The 23,711-nt window shown below is 37.7% G+C and overlaps 1 protein-coding gene across 4 annotated transcripts in view; it reads left to right on the forward strand.

Annotated features, from left to right (window-relative positions):
- Positions 1-16,182, forward strand: part of LOC106082891 (uncharacterized) — a 259,372-nt gene extending 243,190 nt beyond the window's left edge. For all 4 annotated transcript variants that reach the window (XM_059366603.1, XM_059366602.1, XM_059366604.1 and 1 more), the window contains 2 exons: positions 2,735-3,681; positions 12,472-16,182. In XM_059366603.1, coding sequence (XP_059222586.1) covers positions 2,735-3,681; positions 12,472-15,751 — 4,227 coding nt within the window. In that variant the 3' untranslated portion in view covers positions 15,752-16,182. The remainder of the gene's footprint in view (positions 1-2,734; positions 3,682-12,471) is intronic.
- Positions 16,183-23,711: the final 7,529 nt, after the last annotated feature.

Consider the following 23,711-nt stretch of genomic DNA (forward strand, 5'->3'; position numbering starts at 1 on the left):
CATCTTTCTCTTTGACACCATGTCTGAAATCCCACGTGATCTGTCAAATACTAATGCATGAAAATCCTAACCTCAAAAAAATCACCCTTTACAATATATCTGGCAATAGAAGTTACAGGTGGACTTTGGGATGTACTCTGAAGAACTTGGTCAGGTCATGTCGCGAAGGTTACCCGATAACTGCATTGTGTATCGTGCTGAGACCCTCGCAATTAATAGAAGTGGTGAAAAGGCTAGGATGAAATGTCATAACGACGACTGGCATTAATACCTTCTCAGACAGCCAGGTAGCCATTAAATCCCTGGAGAATGTATTTCAGAATTCAAAAACCGCCATCGACTGTCGAAGATCTCTCAACGAGCTGGCAGAACAGTTTAAAATTCACCTATTCTGGGTGCCGGGCTACAAAGATATCCCAGTAAATTGTAGAGCGGACGAGTTTGCGACACTATGAACTACCTTAAACAGCTGGAATCTTTGGGAATGCTTCTAGCGATATGTAAGCCATATCGTGCCATGTAGCCATGGCACTGGCTAGAACATACGTCTCAGTTATTGTGTCCATCATTACAGGTCACTGTTTGATCGAAAAACATGTTGACAGACTGAAGGTTGCCAGCAACGACTTTTGCAGAAGCTCTGAGGACTTCGAAGAAGAGGAGACTATAGAGCACCTTCTGTGTGTGCGTCCCGCACTGGCAGTCAGAAGGAGTTCCACTTTAGGTTCTAATTTCTTTGAGAACCTGTCTGATTTAGCGGATGTGAACATTCGCAAGTTATTGGGCTTTTTCAAGCGATCTGAATGGTTCAACGGTAGGAACTAGAAGACATTTTCCTTCTCCCGTTCCTTTGGCATCACAATGGACGAAAACGTCTAGGGAGTCTGATGACAGACTTCCACTTAAACTCAATATAACCCATATAAGGTTATGACCGATTCAAACAACACGTATGTTGGAGGTTAAGGAGAAGTCATTGTTCAAAATTTCACACAAAACTGATAAGAACTGCGTCTACTGGGGGCTCAAGAAGTCGTATAGTTGGATCGGTCTACGTGGGGGTTATATACAATTCTTAACCGATATGGCCGATTTGCAATAAAAATTATATTTGCGAAATTTCAAATGGCTAGTCGAAACGTTAGTCGAAAACGATCATGGTCCAAGCATGGAGAACCAACTCAAACCACTTCAAAGGCTGATATCCACCAAAAGAAGGTTATGCTGTCTGTTTGGTGGGATTGGAAGGGTGTGGTATATTTTGAGCTGCTTCCAAGGAACCAAACGATTAATTCGGATGTTTACTGTCAACAATTGGACAAATTAAATACAGCCATCAAGGAGAAGCGACCAGAATTGTAAAGGTGTCATATTCCACCAGGACAACGCTAGACCGCACACATCTTTGGTCACTCGCCAAAAACTGAGTGAGCTTGGCCGGGAACTTTTGATGCATCCACCATATAGCCCTGACCTTGCACCATCAGACTACCATTTATTTCGATCTTTGCAGAACTCTTTAAATGGTAAAACTTTCGGCAATGATGAGGCTATAAAATCGCACTTGGTTCAGTTTTTTGCAGATTAAGGCCAGAAGTTCTATGAGCGTGGAATACTAAATTTGCCAGGAAGATGGCAAAAGGTTATCGAACAAAATGGCAATTATATATTTGATTAAAATTCATTCTAAGTTTTATTAAAAATGCATTTACTTTCTTTTAAAAAATCCGCAATTACTTTTTAGGCAGCCCAATATATTAGGGCGGGTTGATTTGTATGGATAAAAAAAAAGTTAAAAATTATATAGGAAAAATGTTGACAATATAAAATTCGAAGAAAATTCTCCGAAGGAACCATGTTTCGAGAATAAAATCCTAAACCGCTCCTCTCGACTTGGAAATTTTTTTTTTTTTTTGCCAAAGTCGGGAACATGCTTTTCAAGTCGAGAGGCGAGAATAAGGATTTTATTTTAGATGCATAGTTTCTTCGGAGAAGTTGCTTAGAATTTTGTGTGGTCTGCGTTTTTGCTATACGATTAAAAAGGAAAAAATATCGACCCACCCTTATGCATATACTTTATTGGGGCCCTACATCAATAATTCGAGGCGTTACAAAGGAAAAGGCAAGACTAGTATAGCCCCATCCTATGTTAAAGGGTTTAAAAATACATTTGAGTTCAAAATTCCGTTGTCCGGATTTGCCCATATAGTGGGGTGGGCTTCATGCTGAATTTTCTTCATAATAATTTTTCTTTCTTTTAATAAGGGATTTTCTTTATTTCCACTTTGAATTGATAACTTTAAATTTATTTCGTGCATATAGTGGAAAAAAAGTGTTTGTGTTTCTTAAAGTTATGCACTATACTCATACTTTTCGGTACAAAAATGTTCAAAGACTGAAAATATTGTGAAAAACGGAGGCACTATAACCGCTAAGACTTTAAGTTAACCAGCGAAGCCTAACCATAACAAAAAACACAGTAAACAAGAGCCAGCTAATAAAACTAAAAATAAAAACCACATAAAACTGAAGCCTATAACATCACGGAAAAGTGCATTTTGGCAATAAAAAATTGCATTGCATAATTTTCTCATGTAATTTTTTTGTAAACTTTCAGTTTTTTCTTTGGATTTTCTTAAGCGAAATGACTTTTAAAGATGAACAACTATGAGCACACTTTCAGATCAATTTGAATGCTAAATTTGTTTTTTGTTTATCTACTCTTCAATTACAGATGAAGTCGTTGGCCTTAAACTTGTTCCAAAAAATACTTCCACGTTTGCTGCTCCTACTGTTGATACTTTTGGGAGTGATGGCAGCGACGGGGACGGGGGCCAAGGCAACGACGCTGGAAGGTGCATCATCCACATTAACATCAACAGCATCATCTTCATCACCAGCAACACACAGCAGAGTTTCATTAAGAAATAGATCCTCTAACGCGCGTACCACCACACCAGCGCCTCCCTCTTTGCCAAAGCCACCACAATTGAGACGTCGTGCTACCAGCACCACAACCTCAAGCAGCAATTCGGCACTGGCATCAGCTGTCTCCACAAAATCGCCTGTGCCGGTTCCAAGCCAAAGGCAAAGACGTCCTCAGATCTCTAGACAGCACGCGGCAGCATCATCAGCAGAAATTATGGCTAGCACCAGCTCAAAGCCGGCACTCATAAGCGAGATCTCCTCCGGCCAGGCATCGACGAGGCTGGCAAGGCATGTGGATGCCACCACTCCACAAACGAAGAATGACGATGTAAGCATTGGTCGCAGTAATGTGCGACAGCATCGTAGTTTCCAAAGCAATAGCAACGGCAATGCTCGTCATTCCTATGAAGATGTGGAGACGTCAAAACAAAAAACTCCAGTCATACAAAAACGCCGCTCTTACACTCGTGTCGACTCGACCACCACCACCACTGAGGGCACTAAAAGCTCCGCCGAAAGTCCATTGCCCAGACATCAGCGTCTTAGAACGACAACGAATTACAATACCAATAGCAAGGCACCACCATCACCACTATCCTCATCATTGTCAGCCTCACATGCCGATGGCCGACCATCAGTTGGTCCTAATCGAAGCATATCAGCTCCAACGCCGCCACAAACTGGCAACTCGAATGCCAGCAACAACAACAACGAAAAATTGACAAGTCGGCACAATCTGCAGACACCAAAAACGTGAGTTTTTCATTGCTTTATTTTTTTTTTCGCTTGCTTTTAATTTATACGCTGCGCGCCTGCACATACCTTAAAAAATGTCTGCCTTAACCATATTTGTAAGACTATGACTATTTCGGACATGTTTAGTGACTGTTTTTAGTGAGTCATGAGGTTATTCGGTCTTTTGGTCGATGGGCCTATTTGCTATGGCTTGCCTTAGTTATGGCCACATGTTTTTTTAAGGCCCCTGAAAAATTCCTTAATTTTTGTTATATTGCCGAGAATTGTTTTAAAGTTGATCGCATACGTTTTTCATAAAATGGTGAATAACAGTAAAAACTTCGGAGCCAAGCATTTTGGAAAATGGCATTTAACAAAGCTAACATTTTTAGTGACCGCTGGCCTAACTAAAAGTGTGCTGCCTCCCCCTATTAAAAAAAATTAGTAGGCGCTGTTATGTTAAATGACATCTGTGACATTTCCTTTATAAAAGAATGGGAATGGTAGAATGACCATATTAGGAGGAATCAACCCTACGTCAGTCGTTAAGAATGGTAACTGGTCAGAAGTTCAATATCTTTGCTCACCAAGAAGTGGCTTGATATAATAAGGAATAAGCGAAACATTTTCTAGAGTGATCAATTCGGGGTTTCGGTTTTTATATCACCATTGGATGGGGTATACTAACCAAGTCATTCCGTTTGTTACACTTTGCAATATTGATCTGTGACCCTTAGGTTAGGTTAGGTTTAAGTGGCAGTCTGCCATCAGACTCAGACGTTTTCATCCATTATGATACCATAGGAACAGAATAAGGAAGATGCCTTCTATTGGGTTGCCCAAAAACTAATTGCGGATTTTTTATATAGTCGGCGTTGACAAATTTTTTCACAGCTTGTGACTCTGTAATTGCATTCTTTCTTCTGTCAGTTGTCAGCTGTTACTTTTAGCCTGCTTTAGAAAAAAAGTGTAAAACAAGAAAAAAGGCGTTAAGTTCGGCCGGGTCGAACTTTGGATACCCACCACTTCGGGTATATATGTAAACCACCTTTCATCAAAATTCGGTGAAAATTTCATACCTTATACTCATATACCTCATACCGATCTGAACTATATACGACACTGTGTCAAATTTCAGTGAAATCGGATTATAAATGCGCCTTTTATGGGGCCAAGACTTTAAATCGAGATATCGGTCTACATGGCAGCTATACCCAAATCTGAACCGATTTGGGTCAACTTGCATAAACATGTCGAAGAGCCTAACACAAAGCACTGTCCCAAATTTCGGCAAAATCAGACAATAAATGCCTCTTTTATGGGCCCATAACCTTAAATCGCGAGTTTGGTCTATATGGCAGCTATATTCAAATCTGGACCGATCTGGGCAAATTTGAAGAAGGACGTCGAAGAGCCTAACCAAACTCACTGTCTCAAATTTCCGCGACATCGGACAATAAATGCGTCTTTTATGGCCCCAAAACCTAAAACCTAGATATCGGTCTATATGGCAGCTATATCCAAATCTGGACCGATCTGTGCGATATTGCAGAAGTATGTCTAGGGGTTTAACTTAACTCACTGTTCCAAATTTCGGCGACATCGGACAATGAATGAGCATTTTATGGGCCCAAAACCATAAATCAAGAAATCGGTCTATATGGCAGCTATATCCAAATCTGAACCGATCTGGACCAAATTGAAGAAATATGTCAAAGGGCCTAACACAACTCACTGTCCCAAATTTCAGCAAAATCGGATAATGAATGTGGCTTTTATGGGCCTTACATCATAAATCGGAGGATCGATCTATATGGCAGCTATATCCAAATCTGGACCGATCTGAGCCAAATTAACGAAGGATGTCGATGGGCCTTGCACAATTCACTGTCCCGAATTTCATCAAAATCGGATAATAAATTTGGCTTTTGTTGGCCTATGACCCTAAACCGGAGGATCGGTCTATATGGCATCTATATCCAAATCTGAACCGATCTGGGCGAATTTAACGAAGGATGTCGAAGGGCCTAACACAACTCACTGCCTCAAATTTCAGCGAAATCGGATAAAAAATGTGGCTTTTATGGGCCTAAGACCCTAAATCGGCGGATCGGTCTATATGGGGGCTATATCAAGATATAGTCCGATATAGCCCATCTTCGAGCTTAACCTGTCATGGACAAAAAAAGAATCTGTGCAAAATTTCAGTTCAATATCTCTATTTTTAAAGACTGTAGCGTGATTTCAACAGACAGACGGACGGACATGTCTAGATCGTCTTAGATTTTTACGCTGATCAAGAATATATATACTTTATAGGGTCGGAAATGGATATTTCGATGTGTTGCAAACGGAATGACAAAATGAATATACCCCCATCATTCGCTGGTGGGTATAAAAAGTATATTTGATTAAAGTTCATTCTAAGTTTTATTAAAAATGCATTTACTTTCTTTTAAAAAATCCGCAATTACTTTTTGGGCAACCAAAGTTCCCGCCGTTGCGAATGTTCACATCCAAATGCGAATGTTCACATCCAAATGCGAATGTTCACATCCAAATGCGAATGTTCACATCCGCTAAATCAGACAGATTCTCAATGAAATGAGACCCTAAAGTGGAACTCCTTCTGACTGCTAGTGCGGGACACACACACAGAAGGTGTTCTATAAACTCTTCTTCTTCGATGTCCTCACAGCTCACTGAAGGTGTTCTCTAAACTCTTCTTCGTCGACGTCCTCACAGCTTCTGCAATAGTCGTTGCTGGCAACCTTCAGTCTGTCAGCATGTTTTTCGATTAGACAGTACCCCAATAACTGAGACATCTGTTCAAGCCATCGACAGCAAAGTGGTAGACCTCTTCGAGTCTAGATGAGGCCACATAGTTTTGGAATCCTCACAGTCCCCTCTTTGTGACCCTTTATCATTCGTTGTCCTTCAGGCCTGGTCCTGAAAACTTAGCTTACATGTCGCTAGAGGCATACCCAAAGATTCCAGTATCCCTGGAATGTGTAGGGCAGTACTAGTCTCGCAAGCTCATCCGCTTTATAATACCCTATGCTATCTCTGTGGCCCGGCATCCAGAAAAGGTTAATTTTGAACTGTTCAGTCATCTCGTTGAGACATTTGAGGGTGTTTTTTGTGTTCAGAAATACGTTCTTCAGGGATTTGATGGCTTCCTGGCTGTCTGAGAATATACTCGCTTTATACTGGCTTTATGCCAATCATCGTTATGGTATTATATCACAGCCATTCCACCACTTCTTTAATTGCAAGGATCTCCGCTTGATACACACTGCAGTGGACGGAGAAACTTTTCGATATATCCAGTCCTAGATCTTTAAAGTACACCCCAAAGTCCACCTGGTCGTCTAGTTTGGAAGTCTATGTAACTTCTATTAACAGGGATATCGTAGTTCCAATCGATTCTATCAGGATAATGGTACAGTACGTTTTGTCAGAAAGCGGCTCAGGTAGGATGTAATCCACACTGCCTGGAACATCAGACATTCTATCATTCGTTGTCCTTCGGGCCTGTTCCTGAAAACTCAGCTTACATGTCGCCAGAGGCGTACCCACAGATTCCAGTATCCCTGGAATGTGTAGGGTAGTTCCTAATCTCGCAAGCTCATCCGCTTTATAATTCGCTGGGATATCTCTGTGGCCCGGTACCCAGAAAAGGTGAATTTTAAACTGTTCAGCTATCTTGTGAGAGATCTGCGACAGTCGAGGGCGGTTTTTGTGTTCAGAAATACGTTTCAAGAGATTTAATGGCTGCCTGGCTGTTCTGAGAAGATATTTATGGCAATTGTCGTAATGACATTATATCATAGCCATTCCACCACTTCGTAAATTGTAAGGATCTCCGCTTGACACACAGTGCATTAATTGGGTAACCTTTTCGATATGACCAGTTATAGATCTTTAGAGTACACCCCAAATTCATCCTGATCGCCTAATTTGGAACCATCCATATCGAAGTCTATGAAACTTATTTTACCAGGGATATCGTAGTTCCAATTGGTTCTATCAGGATAAGTGGGATAGTACTTTTATCAAAAAGCGGTTCAGGTAGGATGTAATCCAAACTGCTTGAAAAATCGGAAAATCATAGCCGTCACATGACCAATGAGAAAACTCCCTTAACCTCACGTCAGTGGTCACTGCAATTTGTGTAGCCACAATGTCCAGAGGCATAAGATGTAGCATTAAATTCGGCGCATCAGATAGTGTCCTCCTCAGTGCGGCTGTGATGCACAAACAAGCCATCCTTTGGGTCCGATTAAGTATTGAGCAGTAGGCGGACTTTTAAACCGCAGTCCAGACCACAACACCATATAAGGTCAGACAACTGCAATACATACCCAATGCATGACGCGCGGTCTTAACCCCCCAACTTTTGCCAATGGCTCTCTTGCAGGTGTATAGAGCAAGAGTTGCTTTTCTTGTTCTTTTCAAAATGTTAGATTTGAAGTTTAATTTCCTGTCCAGCAAAATGCGCTTTCTGTAAATGGAACATTCTCTCCTTCTAAGGAGACAGGTTCCACTGTAGGCAACTGTGACTGTGACCCTTAAAGTATATACATTTTAACCGTCTTGACATTCTAAGTCGATATAGCAATGATTATCTGTCTGTCGAAAACACGATATCGAATGGATAGAGTTGGGTTTCTACCGGGTAAATACCCAATGCTTGGGCATTTAATGGGTAAATAAATAATAAATGAAAAATACGACTTTTATGGTCTCAAAACCCTATATCGAGAGATCGGTATATATGGCAGCTATATCCAAATATGATCTGATTTGGACCACATTCTATAAATAGGTGTAGGGGTCTACCAAAACACAATGTGTCAAATTTCTTCGAAATCGTATGAAAAATACCACTTTTATGGGCTCAATACCCTATATCGGCAGATCGGTCTATATTGCAGCTATATCCAAATATGATCCGATCTGGAACACATTTCACAAGAATGAATAGGGGTCCACCAAAACTCACTTAGCCAAATTTGATCGAAATCGGATGACAAATGCTCCTCTTATGAGCTCAATACTCTATATCGGAAGATCGGTCTTTATAGCAGCTATATCCAAATATGGTCTGATCTGGACCACATTCTACAAGTAGGTGAAGGGGTATTCCAAAACTCAATGTGCCAAATTTCTTCGAAATCGTATGAAAAATTCTCTTTTTTATAGGCTCAAACACTATATCGAGAGATCTGTCTATATGGCGGCTATATTCAAATATGGTCCGATTTAGACCACATTTGACAGAAATGGGAAGGGGTCTAGAAGAACTCACAGTGCCAAATTTCATCGAAATTGGGTAATAAATTGATCTTTTACGGCCTTAATACCCTAAATCAGGAGATCGGAAGGTCGGTCTATAGGGCAGCTATATCCAAATATGGTCCGACCTGAACCACACTTCACATAAATGGGTAGGTGTCTACCAAAACTCACTGTGCCAAATTTCATCGAAATCGAAAAAAAAATTACCAATATATTGCCTGTAGATTTTATGTCTGGAGATAGGTCTATGTATAAAGGATGCTTTTTTTAAGAGCTATAGGAAAGTTTTTCTAAAAAAAAACATATAAAATTCCGAAAAATGCGTGAAATCTTTATTTGAATCGATAGTACGGTCCATATAATTAAAAGTTTGAAAATTATTTCATGCAAACATTAACCGTGACTACGCCTCAACTGGTCCATCCGTATGTCCAATTTTGGCATACTGTTTCCAACATTTCGGACGGTATCTCCGGAATTAATGCTTTAATGTTGTCTTCGAATGCGTCAATTGAAGCGGGCTTGTCTGTATAGACATGAGCTTTAACAAAGCCCCACAAAAAATTATCTAAAGGCGTAAAATCGCACGATCTAGGCTCTAGAATCTAGGTCCCGAACGTAAAATAAAATATTCACCGAACTCGCCTCTCAGTAAGTCCATTGTTACGCGTGCTGTGTGCCATTTGGCACCGTCTTCTTGAAACCACATGTCATGCAAGTCAAGCTCTTGCATTTTGGGCAAAACAATGTTGGATATCATCTCACGATAGCGCTCACCTTTAACAGTTAAGTTACTATTTGCATCGTCTTTGATGAAGTACGGTCCAATGATGCCACCAGCCCATAGACCGCACCAAACTGTGACTCTCTCTGGATGCATTGGTAGCTCTTGCAATACTTCTGGCTGATCTTCACCTCAAAAATCGACAATTCTGCTTGTTTACGTACCCATTGAGCCAAAAATTATTTTTGAAATTATATAAAAAATGTGCGCCATGAACTTTCTTAACAGAGCACGCACGCTTAACAGAGCACGCATAAATTCATGGTTAAATAATAGACCAAACTGAAGAGGTATGACTGTAAAACTAAACACGAAACATGCGTGAGCAGTTTAAACCAGTATTGACAAAAAGATAATGGCTAAAAAATCACCCTTTATAACGAAATTCCGATTTTAAGATATCAAAAGGTCAGGTTTAGATACAATGAATACGAAATCAAAAAGTGTTTCGAAAATGTTTTTATACCCAAGAAATCTGCAAAATTATAATACCCAGCTTTTTGTTATAAATGGGTAAATACCCGGGTATTTACCCAATTTGGCAAATAAATACCTTTTGGGTATTTACCTATCGCCCATCTCTACGGATGGACGTATACTTTTTATACCCACCACCATGAGATGGGGGTATGCTTATCTAGTCATTTCGTTTGTAACACTACGAAATATTGATCTGCGACCCCATATCATATATATATCCCGATCTTTGGTCTCGACATTCTGAGTCGATCTAGCCATGTACGTCTGTCTTTCCGTCGATTGCTCGCGATAGCGGTCGAACGCATAAGGCTAGCCGCTTGAAACTTAGCATAGATACTTCTTATTGATGTAGGTCATTCGGGATTGCAAATGGATCATATCGGTTTAGATGTCATATATACCGATCCACCAATTTGACTTCCTGAGCTCCTAGAGGCCTCAAATTTGATCCAATTTGGCTAAAATTAGCAACAAAGACTTGTGTTATGATTGTCAACATCCATGCCAAGTACGATCCTAGTCTGTCTATAAAGTGATATAGCCCCCATAAAACCGATCGCCGGATTTGACTTCTTGATCCCCTAGAAAACTCAATTTTCATCCGATTTGGCTGAAATTTGGAACAAAAACATGTGTTATGACTTCAACCATTCACGCCAGGTACGATCCTAGTCGGATCATATAAACCGATCCCCGGATTTGACTTCTTGAGCCCCTAGAAGCCTCAATTTTCATCCGATCCATGCCAAGTACGATCCTAGTCGATCCATAAACTGATATAGCCACCGTATAAACAGATTCTCCGATCTGACTTCTTGAGCCCCTAGAAGCCTCAATTTTCATCCGATTTGTCTAAAACTTGGAACAAAGACTTGTGTTATGACTTCCAACATCCGTGCCAAGTATGATCCAAATCGGTTTATGAACACATATAACCGATCCCCGGATTTGACTCCTTAGCCCCTAGAAGCTTCAATTTGCATCCGATTTGGATGAAATTTAGAACAAAGACTTGTGTTACGACTTTCAACATTCATGCCAAGTACAATCCTATATATAGCCCCCATATAAACCGATCTCCGAATTTGACAGCTTGAGCCCCTAGAAGCCTCAATTTTTATCCAATTTGGCAAAAATTTGGAACAAAGACTTGTGTTATGACTTCCATATCCTAGTCGGTCTATAAACTCATATACCCCCCATATAATCGAACCTCGATTTGGCTGAAATTTGGAACAAAGACTGTTATGACTTCCAAAATCCATGCCAGGTACGATCCTAGTCGGTCTATAACACCGGATTTGACTTCTTGAGCCTCTAGAAGCCTCAATTTTCATCTGATTTATCTGAAATTCAGAACAAAGACTTGTGTTATGACTTCCTACATTCGTGCCAAATATGATCCGAATCGGTCTATAAACTAATATAGTCCCCATATAAACCGATCCTCGGATTTGACTTCTTGAGTCTCGAGAAACCTCAATTTTCATCCGATTTGGCTGAAATTAGGAACAAAGACTAGAATTATGACTTTCAGTATCCATGCCAAGTATGATTTGAATCGGTTTATGAACACGTATAGCTCCCAAATAAATTGATCCCCGATTTTGACTTCTTGAGCCCCTAGAAGCCTCAATTTTCATCCGATTTTGCTGAAACTTGGAACAAGGACTTGGGTTATGACTTTTAACTTCCATGCCAGGTACGATCGTAGTCGGTCTATAACTCCGGATTTGACTTCTTAAGCCCCTAGAATCCTCAATTTTCATCCGATATGTCTGAAATTTGGAAAAAAGACTGGAGTTATGACTTTCAACATCCATGACAAGTATGATCCGAGACAGTCAATAAACAGATATAGCCCCCATATATACTGATCCCCGGGCCAGTCGAACTTAGCATGTTTTTAATTGTTTAGGTTTTGCCCAAAAACAAACCCATTTAAAGGATTTAACAAATGCGACCCATTGATACTTCCCTGCTATAGAAAGATTTTACATCCACTTCCAATCGATGTTTAAACGATACTAACAACTGCATGCCATTTTGTTTTAGGTTAAGCGTTGCCTCTATTATCTATGCTAACTTACAATGGGTTGGTAGAATGTCTTGGCGGTAGCCAAAAACAAGTTTGGTCTAGCTTTTAAATATCCCTTGCTATTGAACAATCCTAAATTTTAAGATATCTACTTTTCCATTCTTTTCAAAAAAAATTGATATTTTCAATTCAAATCTACTTTTAGACCTCGCATGATTCAACGTCTTGTTGCTGGACATATACAAAACACCGATAGTCGCTCCTCTGCCACTACGATAAGCAACAGTACTCTTAGCGAACGTGAGTCTATGACGACGGGACAACAAACTGCTATACCATTGGGACAAAGCTATCGCGACAATAACCTTAATGCCAACATCCGTATAGATTCACAACATACATCTGCGGGAAGCTCAACTCAAAAAGACTCAGACCAGGATTACCATGATGATGATGAGGCTTTATTAGAAGATTCCGGAGATTTTGATAATTGGGATAATGGCATTTTACGACTTAGTGCAGGAGCTGGCAAGGAGAATAGTCCCAAAACCAAAAAGAACAAAGAGGATTCCAAGAAGACATTGGCCGATCAGGTTCGAGATGGAAAGTATGGTCTCATTGAGAAGGAGTTATTTCGTCGTCCACCCAAAAGACCCGGCGTACTCAGCTATCTTCCCAATAAGGAAGTGCCAGAGGATAATGAACGAAATTTCGGAGGTTTAAACGAGGAAGACATTTGGCTGGCCGAAGATCATCTGCTGGTTATTAAGGGTGGCAGCTTAAATGAGGACAATGAAGCCGAACCGTGGCCTGCCATCGATGACTACAATGCTGCAGGCAGGCCAATTAAAATTCCCGACAACCCCAAAGTTCCGCCACCATTTCCTGTCCAGCTCGAAGAAAATGGGCCCGTACAGCTTATCGGAAATAATAAACTCACGGTCGTCTATCCGGTCGCTAACGAACCGTTATCGCTTTATACCACAGGCCCAGAGGCCCACCACACGTCGGCCGAGAGTGACAGTGACGACGAGAAAAATCTTATTGCCCGGCCGGGAAAGATTAAAGGTCTTAAGGAAAACCACAACAATAACAACGAACCGGGCTACAACTACGCGTCGCCCTCGCTACCCTGGCTTTCTTCCAACCAAACGACTGGTGATACGTCCACATTGAGCCGACCGGTTAATTTCCCCATCTTGGGGCCTTTCTTGTATGGACGCAATGGCTCATTGGACAATGCCACCGAGGACTTTGATGAAGATGACCCCTCGCTATACTACCCGCCTCCATATAGCTTTGTTTACAAAAGCAATTACACAAACCCAGTACCGCCTGGACCTTTGGTACCGGGTATAGTGGTTCCACCGCCGCCTGATCATTTCAGTAGATTGGAGAAACTCGAAAAGGAAAGAAGACCCAGCGGCGCATCGATACCATCAAGATATAGAGGTTATGGTACTACAACCACCACAACTCCGCCGACAACAACAACGACATCTACGACGACAACTACGACCACCACCAGCACCACTACAACCACGGAGTCACCATTTAGACATTCTATAACAAAGATTTCCGAATATACTCCAAAGGTTATAAATCTGGCTGCCTCTCCGCCAAGGCCAGTGTATAGCCCAACAGCATCTCCAGCCAGCAGATTCCAGCCCCTACCTTCACCCAGCCCCCCACCACCAACGAACTCAGGCATTGTTCAGCCAGTACCTGTGCCAGTGGCCGTGCCCATACCCATCTATTCGGTTAATGTGGAGCCCGGCACCATATCATTTGTGCCCACCACACCACAATCTCAAATCGAATCCTTGTCCAAATCGAATCCCATCTACTACGAATACTTTGAGGCCAAACGTCAGCCGGGAGGCTCACATCTTATTGATGATTTTCTATCGAGCACGGAGAAACCCTATCCCACCCCCTCGCCCAAGCCCATCAAATTGTACAGCACCAGCAAAAGGCCATATAAAAATCGCAATTATCCACAGCCTTTGGCTCCCAATCATCGCTATGTGGACGAAAATGTGGTGGTCATTACGCCCAAGCCAGAAGTTCGCCTCAAGCAGAGGCCCTACTACAAACAAAGACCTTTGCACAATTTCGAACAGGATGTCCAGAATATCAGAGATAGCCTACGATATTATCAAAATCAGGAGCTTCGTGATAACAATATACCTCGCACCCCTAAGGCCAAGCCAGTCTTTGACTACAATTTTGACTCTTCCAAATCGGTGACCAATGCTGAGGGTGTGCGCAACACTTTTCAACCTCCTTTGGAGTTCGATGTGGAACCTTTCCAACCTATGGTGACCTATAGTCCACCGGCGAGCGATGAAGATTCCTTCAAAGCTGTCAATGTGGATAAAGTGGACGAGTCGTCCTCATCTTTACAAGCCCAGGGGCGTGAAGAGCTCGAAGAGCAATATGATTCACAACCCAAATATATCAGCACTACTACCCTGGTACCGGTACAGCAACCAGAACGCTCCAAGAAAATAAGAGTAGGGGCCAAGTATTTGCAGCAGCCTCAGCAGCTACATGTGCATCAGTATCAGCAGCAGCGACAACAGCAATACTCACAACAGCAATACCAACAACATCAGGAATATAATCGATGGGTGGCCGTCAATAAACAGGAGTTTGGAGGCTACACACCCCAGGAAACTCTGCCTCCCAGGGAACGCTATCAGGAGCCTCAACGCAATCGTGACTACAGCGGTTACTACTATGGACCCAGTCGACAAAACAATCGCTTCTATGAGGAACCCTTCCAGACCACCCCTAACCGTAAAATCGTCAACTATCGACCACAGCAACAGCAGCCAGCGCAACAGCAGTTGCCCCAGCACAACCCAGTATGGAGTTTGGAAAATGATACCTATGTCAATTATGCACCCAATAGGCCACCACTGAATCCGGATGCAGAATTCATAAATCCCTATCAAACCATTCCAGTGAATACATATCAGGCTCAACCGCCGCAGAGATTTGCCAATTATCAGCAACAGCAACCTCAGTTGTCGGTGCAGCAACAACTGGGTCCACCTCCACCTCCTCCGGCCCTATCGCATCAATCTCAATATTATACTCCCCCACAACGTTTGCCCGGTCGCCAATATCAAACGCAGCCTGGACCAGCCCCAGTGTCTCTGCATCGTGATATTCTGGTTAACTATCGTCAACCTTTGCCACCTATAAATCCGGACAGCGAATACATCTCCCATCCCCAGGTGGTGCGTAATCAGCAAGGAGTCAATCCCTATTATAGACCTCAAAACACATATCGCCAGTCAGCCCCAGCCATACCGGTGCCCAATCTTAACATCGAAGGTGAAGCGGATGTGTATTTTTTGACCCCTAAATTTAGGCGGGCCAATAACCTAAACAATAATCCCAGTAATCGAAATCAAGCACCACAACAAGTGCAGCAGCAGCAGCAACAACAACAACAGGGTAGCAATGGCAAGTAGAAGGATCAGACACAGAGTTATCTTAATGAAGAAATCTAGGGGCGCCGACAATGGTGTCCTTGTTAAATCTTTCAGCGGCAGTGACTAACAATTCCCTACCATTAGACGTTCGTTTAGCAGACTTTGGCTGTTTAAGCTTCAAAAAATGGAGTTTGGTAGTAGTTATGGGTTGTAATTGTTTATATATTTCATTTAATTTGTCTTTGCTAAGGCATTGGACATCTGAAAAAAGGAAAAATGGTAAAAACTAAAATCCTCCTATCTAGCATTATTCAAGGTCAGATAATGAAACAATTTCTTTGCTTTGCTAACCAATTGACACAAGAGATCAGATATTAACGTAAAAAAAGAGTCTTCTTTTGGTGGTTTCTTTAACCTACTGAAAAAACATTTCCTACAAGTTTTTTTTGGATTTTTTGACAAAAAAATTGTCATAGTTGAATGCAGCAAATCTTTTTGAGATAAAAAGATCTCTCTAAAATTATTTTTCCTTACTATGATTTTTCATGAAGGTTCGTTGGCCTTACCTTCATCAACTTAATATCGATTTTTTACCTATACGAACATATTTCTTTGTGGAAATTATAAAAAAGATAATTGTTATTTACTATAATATTTTTTATGCTATAATTAGGTTCTACATCACTTTTGTAATCTCATTTTTCACATTTTATCACCTAAATCTTTTTATTGTCTTTTATGAACATACATCCATATAACTATTTTCAAATCATACTTTACTTTTACTCTAAGGATAATGAAGGCGTAATATATTTGTCAATTTGATTATAAAATTTTATTTCTTAACAAAACTTGGTTAAATATTTTTTCTATAGAAAATTTTGTATATTTTTTACTTCTGTAGAAAAATTTTTCAAAATTTTATTTTTACAGAAAATTTTGTCAATTTTTTTTTTCTCTAGAAAATTTTTTAAAAATTTTTTTCTATAGAAAATTTTGTCAAAATTTTTTTTTTTCTATAGAAAATTTTGTCAAAATTTTATTTCTATAGAAAATTTTGTCAACATTTTATTTCTATAGAAAATTTTGTCACAATTTTTTTTCTATAGAAAATTTTGTCAAAATTTTATTTCTATAGAAAATTTTGTCAAAATTTTATTTCTATAGATAATTTTGTCAAAATTTTATTTCTATAGAAAATTTTTTCAAAATTCTATTTCCATAGAATATTTTGTCAAAATTTTATTGCTATAGAAAATTTTGTCAAAATTTTATTTCTATAGAAAATTTTGTCAAAATTTTATTTCTATAGAAAATTTTGTCAAAATTTTATTTTTATAGAAAATTTTGTCAAAATTTTATTTCTATAGAAAATTTTGTCAAAATTTTATTTCTATAGAAAATTTTGTCAAAATTTTATTTCTATAGAAAATTTTGTCAAAATTTTATATCTATAGAAAATTTTGTCAAAATTTTATTTCTATAGAAAATTTTGTCAAAATTTTATTTCTATAGAAAATTTTGTCAAAATTTTATTTCTATAGAAAATTTTGTCAAAATTTTATTTCTACAGAAAATTTTGTCAAAATTTTATTTCTATAGAAAATTTTGTCAAAATTTTATTTCTATAGAAAATTTTGTCAAAATTTTATTTCTATAGAAAATTTTGTCAAAATTTTATTTCTATAGAAAATTTTGTCAAAATTTTATTTCTATAGAAAATTTTGTCAAAATTTTATTTCTATAGAAAATTTTGTCAAAATTTTATTTCTATAGAAAATTTTGTCAAAATTTTATTTCTATAGAAAATTTTGTCAAAATTTTATTTCTATAGAAAATTTTGTCAAAAATTTTGTTGCTATAGAACATTTGGTCGAAATTTTATTTTTATAGAATATTTTGTCAAAATTTTATTTCTATAGAAAATTTTGTCAAAACAAAAATTTTTTTTCTATAGAAAGTTTTTTCAAAACAAAAATTTTTTGTCTATAGAAAGTTTGGTCAAACTTTTTTTTCTATAGAAAATTTTGTCAACATTTTTTTTCTATAGAAAATTTTGTTAAAATTTGTTTTCTATAGAAAATTTTATCAAAAATTTTATTTCTATAGAAAATTTTGTCAAAATTTTTTTTCTATAGAAAATTTTGTCAAATTTTTTTTCTATAGAATATTTTGTCAAAAATTTTATATCTATAGAAAATTTTGTCAAAATTTTTTTCTCTACAAAATTTTGTCAAAAATTTTTTTTCTATAGAAATTTTGTCAACATTTTTTTTCTTTGAAAATTTTGTCAAAAAATTTTTTTTTCTATAGAAAATTTTGTCAAAATTTTATTTTTATAGAAAATTTTGTCAAAAAATTTATTTCTATAGAAAATTTTGTTAACAAATAAAAAAAAAAAAAAAAAAAAAAAATAACATTTGTTTTTTTAAGGAAATTTAGTCAAAATTTTATTTTTATAACAAATTTTTTGTCAAAATTTTATTTATATAAAAAATTTTGTCAAAATTTTATTTCTATAGAAAATTTTGTTAAAATTTTATTTCTATAGAAAATTAAACATTTATTTTTGTAGAAAATTTTGCAAACTTTTATTTTTGTAGAAAATTTTTTAAAATTTTGTATTTCTATAAAATATTTGTCATAATTTTATTACTATAGAAGATTTTGTCCACTCTATGTCTATAGAAAATTTGGAAAATTTTTGGTTTTGCAAATAATTTTGAAAAAAAAAAAAATATTTTTATAGAAAACTAGCCGAACCGGGCCCACTCCGTTGCGCCTTCTTTAACTCTCTAAATTCTTTTTAGGGTGGGGACACTTCCCCCTGAATGTGGATATCGAATTCGTGCCATTGTAGCCTATGACGCTGAACGCGTTCGATACTGACCAGAACAGCGGACAAAGCGTTGTTTATCTCCTCTTAATGTTGGCGACATTTGCGAGGTACAATGCCACGCATGGTCATTTAAAAGATTTTCCTCAAAGAGTTGTCGCACTGGGGGACGCCGTTCGGACTCGGCTATAAAAAACGGTCCCTTGACGTTGAGTTTAAATTTGATTGGAAAGCACTCATTGATGTGTGAGAATTTGCCCCTTCTTGATTCCTGGTGGTAATGTTCTTCCTCAGGGTGGCACCTCAGACATTTCAACTCAAATCTGAATATCAAATTCGTGCTGCACTTCGAAATACCTTTAATTTGAGCCCCTTATTGCCATGCTATATGAACCATTTGGAGGATGTTTTGGGGCTAAGGCGGCCACCAGCACTTTGCATTGAAAATAGATATCAAATTCGTTATTTATTCCTAAAGGAAATGAAGTTCATTTTAGGGTGTGCTTTAGGGCGTACCCCAAAACATTTAACTCCAAAATTGGATATCAAATTCGTTTTCTACTCTCAAATACCTTTCATTAGAGTCCCATATTGTCATAATGGGTCAAATAACCCATGGGTTCTTGGATCCAAATTTTAATACCATACTCGCTTTCTGGTCTCCAAAATCTCTTATTTCATACTCTTATTGTGCCCATCGGACCACTCTCGGATATGGGTGGCGTTTTTGCGGTAAAGGGGAGGGTCCGCCTCCACCCGATATCTAAAAATTATATAGCCTATGTTTCTTTCCAGACAAACATACACAATCTATGAAAATTTTAAGAAAATCGGTTCAGCCATCATATAGTCATAATGAGTCTGATGCCGTTTTTTAGGGGTGGCATGACCCCCAATACTTCGATCTGATTTTGTATGCCAGATTCGAAATCTACTACCAAATACCTCTCATTTGAGCCCCATATTGAAATAAACGTCTAATATGTCTGTTTGGGGGAGTTTTGGGGTTGGGGCGGCCCAATGAGTATTTAGACTAAAATTTGAATACCATATTCGTATTCCACTCTCCAATACCTTTCATGTGATACCTATATTGTCCCGATCGGTCAACTTTTGATTTTGGTTTGTGTTTTTGGCATAAGGGGGAGGGTCCGTCCCCCTTCCGATACCGACAAATTATATAGCCTATTTATCTTTCCAGACCAACCTACACAATATGGGAAAATATCGAGAAAATCGGTTCTGCCGTTTTTCAGTCTATACGGAACAAACAAAACGAGTTCCATATATCCGTGATTGGCTAGTATGCCCATTTTGGCCGTTTTTGTGGGGTTGGGGTGACCCCCTATTCTTCGACATTAATTTGTATACCAGATTCGTTATCTGCTCCGGCATACTATCCCGCATGATACCCATATTGTCCTTATCGGTCCACTTTTGATTTTGGGTGGTGTTTTTGGGGTAACGGTGGAGGGTTCGCCCCTTCCGTTATCAATAAATTATAAAGCCTATTCCTACTTCCTGATCATATTCGTAATCTATTCTCGAATAACTTTCCTTTGAGTCCCATATTATCATGATCGTCAAATAAACAGGTACTAGGACCCAAATTTTATTATGAAATTCGTACTCTACTCATCTACTCTACTCTACTCATCTACTCTACTCTACTCATCTACTCTACTCTACTCATCCACTCTACTCTACTCATCTACTCTACTCTACTCATCTACTCTACTCTACTCATCTACTCTACTCTACTCATCTACTCTACTCTACTCATCTACTCGACTCTACTCATCTACTCTACTCTACTCATCTACTCTACTCTGCTCATCTACTCTACTCTACTCATCTACTCTACTCTACTCATCTACTCGACTCTACTCATCTACTCTACTCTACTCATCTACCCATTGTTTTAGGAAGAATTTTAAGGGAACAAGACGACCTCCAAACACTTGGCCTTTCGTTAATTGAGCTCCTTACAGGGCTCCTTAAGATCCACACTAATTAATTTTTGTATTGGTTTTCTACATTCCAAATCACATTTTAAAGCTACCACTTTGGATACCACATTTCTAAAGATCCACAGGTCCTTCAGTGCCTACCCCAATTTGAGGGTAAAAAGTGTTCTCCCCTACCATAGACCTATTACTGCTGTCCTATTCTATCATGATCGTCCTTCATTAATTATTTTTAATTTCTTTTTTGGATAGGATGGTGGAGTGTGTTGGCCCTCTGACATGTCCTTTCATGTGAATACAATATATTCTCGGTCGTCCTACATGACAGTTTGGTGTTGTTTTTATTAGGAGGAGAGGGTCGGTCCCCCCGATGCTAAGGACCTTGAGTCCTTCAATGTCGTAATCTATATGTACGGCAGGACACGACCCAGATACTTGAATCGTTATATCAACATTAAATTCGACCTCTACTGTCATAGACCTTTCGTTTAATTCCCATATTATCCCGATCGAACTACGCATCTTATTGAAGTGTATTAGGTGGTTGGGCCGGTCCCAGACTCGATCCCATATGTGTATATCAGATTCGTAGTCAACTCTCAATGACCTTTCATTTTATACCCATTTTGAGACGTTGGACATTCGTGCCCGTTTTGGTTTTTTTTGGGTTTAAAGAGGCCCCGTAGACAGTTTTGACCAAATTCTTATAACAGATGTGTACTCAACTTTCAATCACCTTTTGTTAGATACCCATATTGCCATAATGGGTAAATATGTCCAGTTGAGGGATTTTTGGGAAATGGCGCCCCCTCAGACACCAAGAAATCAGTTTTTTATATCAGCTTTTTACTCTTCTTTCAGATACCTATCCGTTGATATCCATATTGTTCCAATCGGTAAATATGTCATGCTGGGGGGTTTTTGGGGGGTGATGAGGCTCCTTAGACACCAAGGAATAAATTTGTATGTCTGATTTGTACTCTACTCAAATACCTTTCATTTGATACCCATATTGCGCAAGGCGATAATAGTGGCCTGTTGGGAAATGTTTTTTGGGGGTGGGGAACCGCCCCCCGACACTTAAGGTGACATTGTTATGCAGGGTACGTACTCAACTCTTAAATACCTCTCACTTGATATCCATATTGGCCAAAGTGGTAAAAGTGTCCTGTTGAGTGGAGTTTTTGAGGGTTGGGGACCCCCGACAATAAGGGTGACATTTTTATGCCAAGTTCGTACACTACTCTTAAATAACTTTCATTTGATACCCATATTGTCTCAATCAGTAAACATGTCCGCGTCCCCCAAAGGTTATTTCACCCCAAGATTTTATACCAATTTCGTGTCTTCGGGGTACCATAAGGTGGCATAAAAAATTTTGGTTAAATCGGTGCACGGATCTGGCGTTTTTGAAAATTCGGGTAAGGGGGAGGGCCCTACCCCCCTTCGGATCTCAAAAAATGTAGTACCCTATTTTCAACGGGGCCTCTAAACCTAACATTTTTCAACATTTTATTTCTATAAAAAATTTTGTCCAAATTTTAATTCTATAAAAAATTTTGATAAAATTTCTTTGCATAGCAAATTTTTTAAAATGTTCAGATAATTTTCTAAAAATTGTGTTTCTTTATTTTTTTTTCTCAATAGAAAATATCAAAATTTTTTTTATATTTTATTCTACAGAACAAAAAAAGTTTGCCAAACTTTTCTTCGATAGAAAATTTTGTCAAAATTCAGTTTGTTAAAAAAAATTTCAAAATTATATTTTATTTACTTCCAGCTAAGACAAATGCGTTTTTGTTTTCATTTCGAAAAAAAGCAAAACAACAAAAACCCTTTTGGTTAGGTTAGGTTGAAAAGAGGGTGCAGATATTAATCCGCCACATGCCACTATGGACAAACACCTAAGCCAATAATCGGCTGAAAAACCCTTTAGAGTATCGGCAAATGTGGTGAACAAAATGTATGGGGCAAGCTACAAGAATTCGATTTCGGCCTCACCAAGAGGTTCATCAGGTTGTTATGCCACTAAATTCTCACTATTTTTTATTCGAAAAAAATAAAAACAAATTAACATTGGGCTAAGCTAGAATTATTGAAATCCAATAACAAAATGATTAACATTTGTGACCAAACACAAGTGCGAAAGAACATTTCTATAGAAATTTTGTTTCTATAAAAAAGAAAATTTATTCAAAATGTTATTTCTATAGAAAATATTTTCAATATTCTATTGAAAATTTTATCTACATTCTTTTTTTAAATTTGACCATTTTTTTTCTTTTTTCTAAATTCTCACTATTTTTTATTCGAAAAAAATAAAAACAAATTAACATTGGGCTAAGCTAGAATTATTGAAATCCAATAACAAAATGATTAACATTTGTGACCAAACACAAGTGCGAAAGAACATTTCTATAGAAATTTTGTTTCTATAAAAAAGAAAATTTATTCAAAATGTTATTTCTATAGAAAATATTTTCAATATTCTATTGAAAATTTTATCTACATTCTTTTTTTAAATTTGACCATTTTTTTTCTTTTGGGTTTTTTTTTTCAATTTAATTTCTATAAAAAAATAAGATTTGTTTACTTAAGCTACATCACCGGTAGTCATTAAACTTTTTATAGCTTTGAAATAGGTTCAATCGGCAGATTTCCTTTATATAACTGTCAAATAAACCAATTCCAAGGCTTCATTAGGTTTTTTGGGTACATCCGTAAATATTTTCAAAATTTACTCATTGACAAATATACTGCGCTAAAGGATTTCCAGTTTGCTAATATTTTATTAAACACAAATACTATGTTTTAGTGCTAAAGCACAACTATTATTAATACTGGTCAAGTTAAGAGATAAATTAAAATAAAATAATTATACAGAGATTTTAACGGCATGCATATTTGTGTAAATAGCTAATAACCAATAGTATTAAATATTTTTTAAATTTCTATATATAACATCTATTGTTTTCCAAAATCATTTTTAAAAAGCCATAAGTTATAAGGTTATACATAAGTAAAAAAAAAAATGAAATTTTAAAATATTTCATAGTTAATAATAAAATATTGGATTTGATATTTTAAATGATAAAAAAATATTAAAATCCTTTAACATAAAATAGATTTATAAAATTGTTTTGTTTATTATAAGAAGCTAATAAATATTTAATAAATTATTAAAAAATTAAAAAAA

This window comes from Stomoxys calcitrans, chromosome 4 (assembly GCF_963082655.1).
Source record: "Stomoxys calcitrans chromosome 4, idStoCalc2.1, whole genome shotgun sequence".
In the NCBI taxonomy this organism is placed as follows: Eukaryota; Metazoa; Arthropoda; class Insecta; order Diptera; family Muscidae; genus Stomoxys; species Stomoxys calcitrans.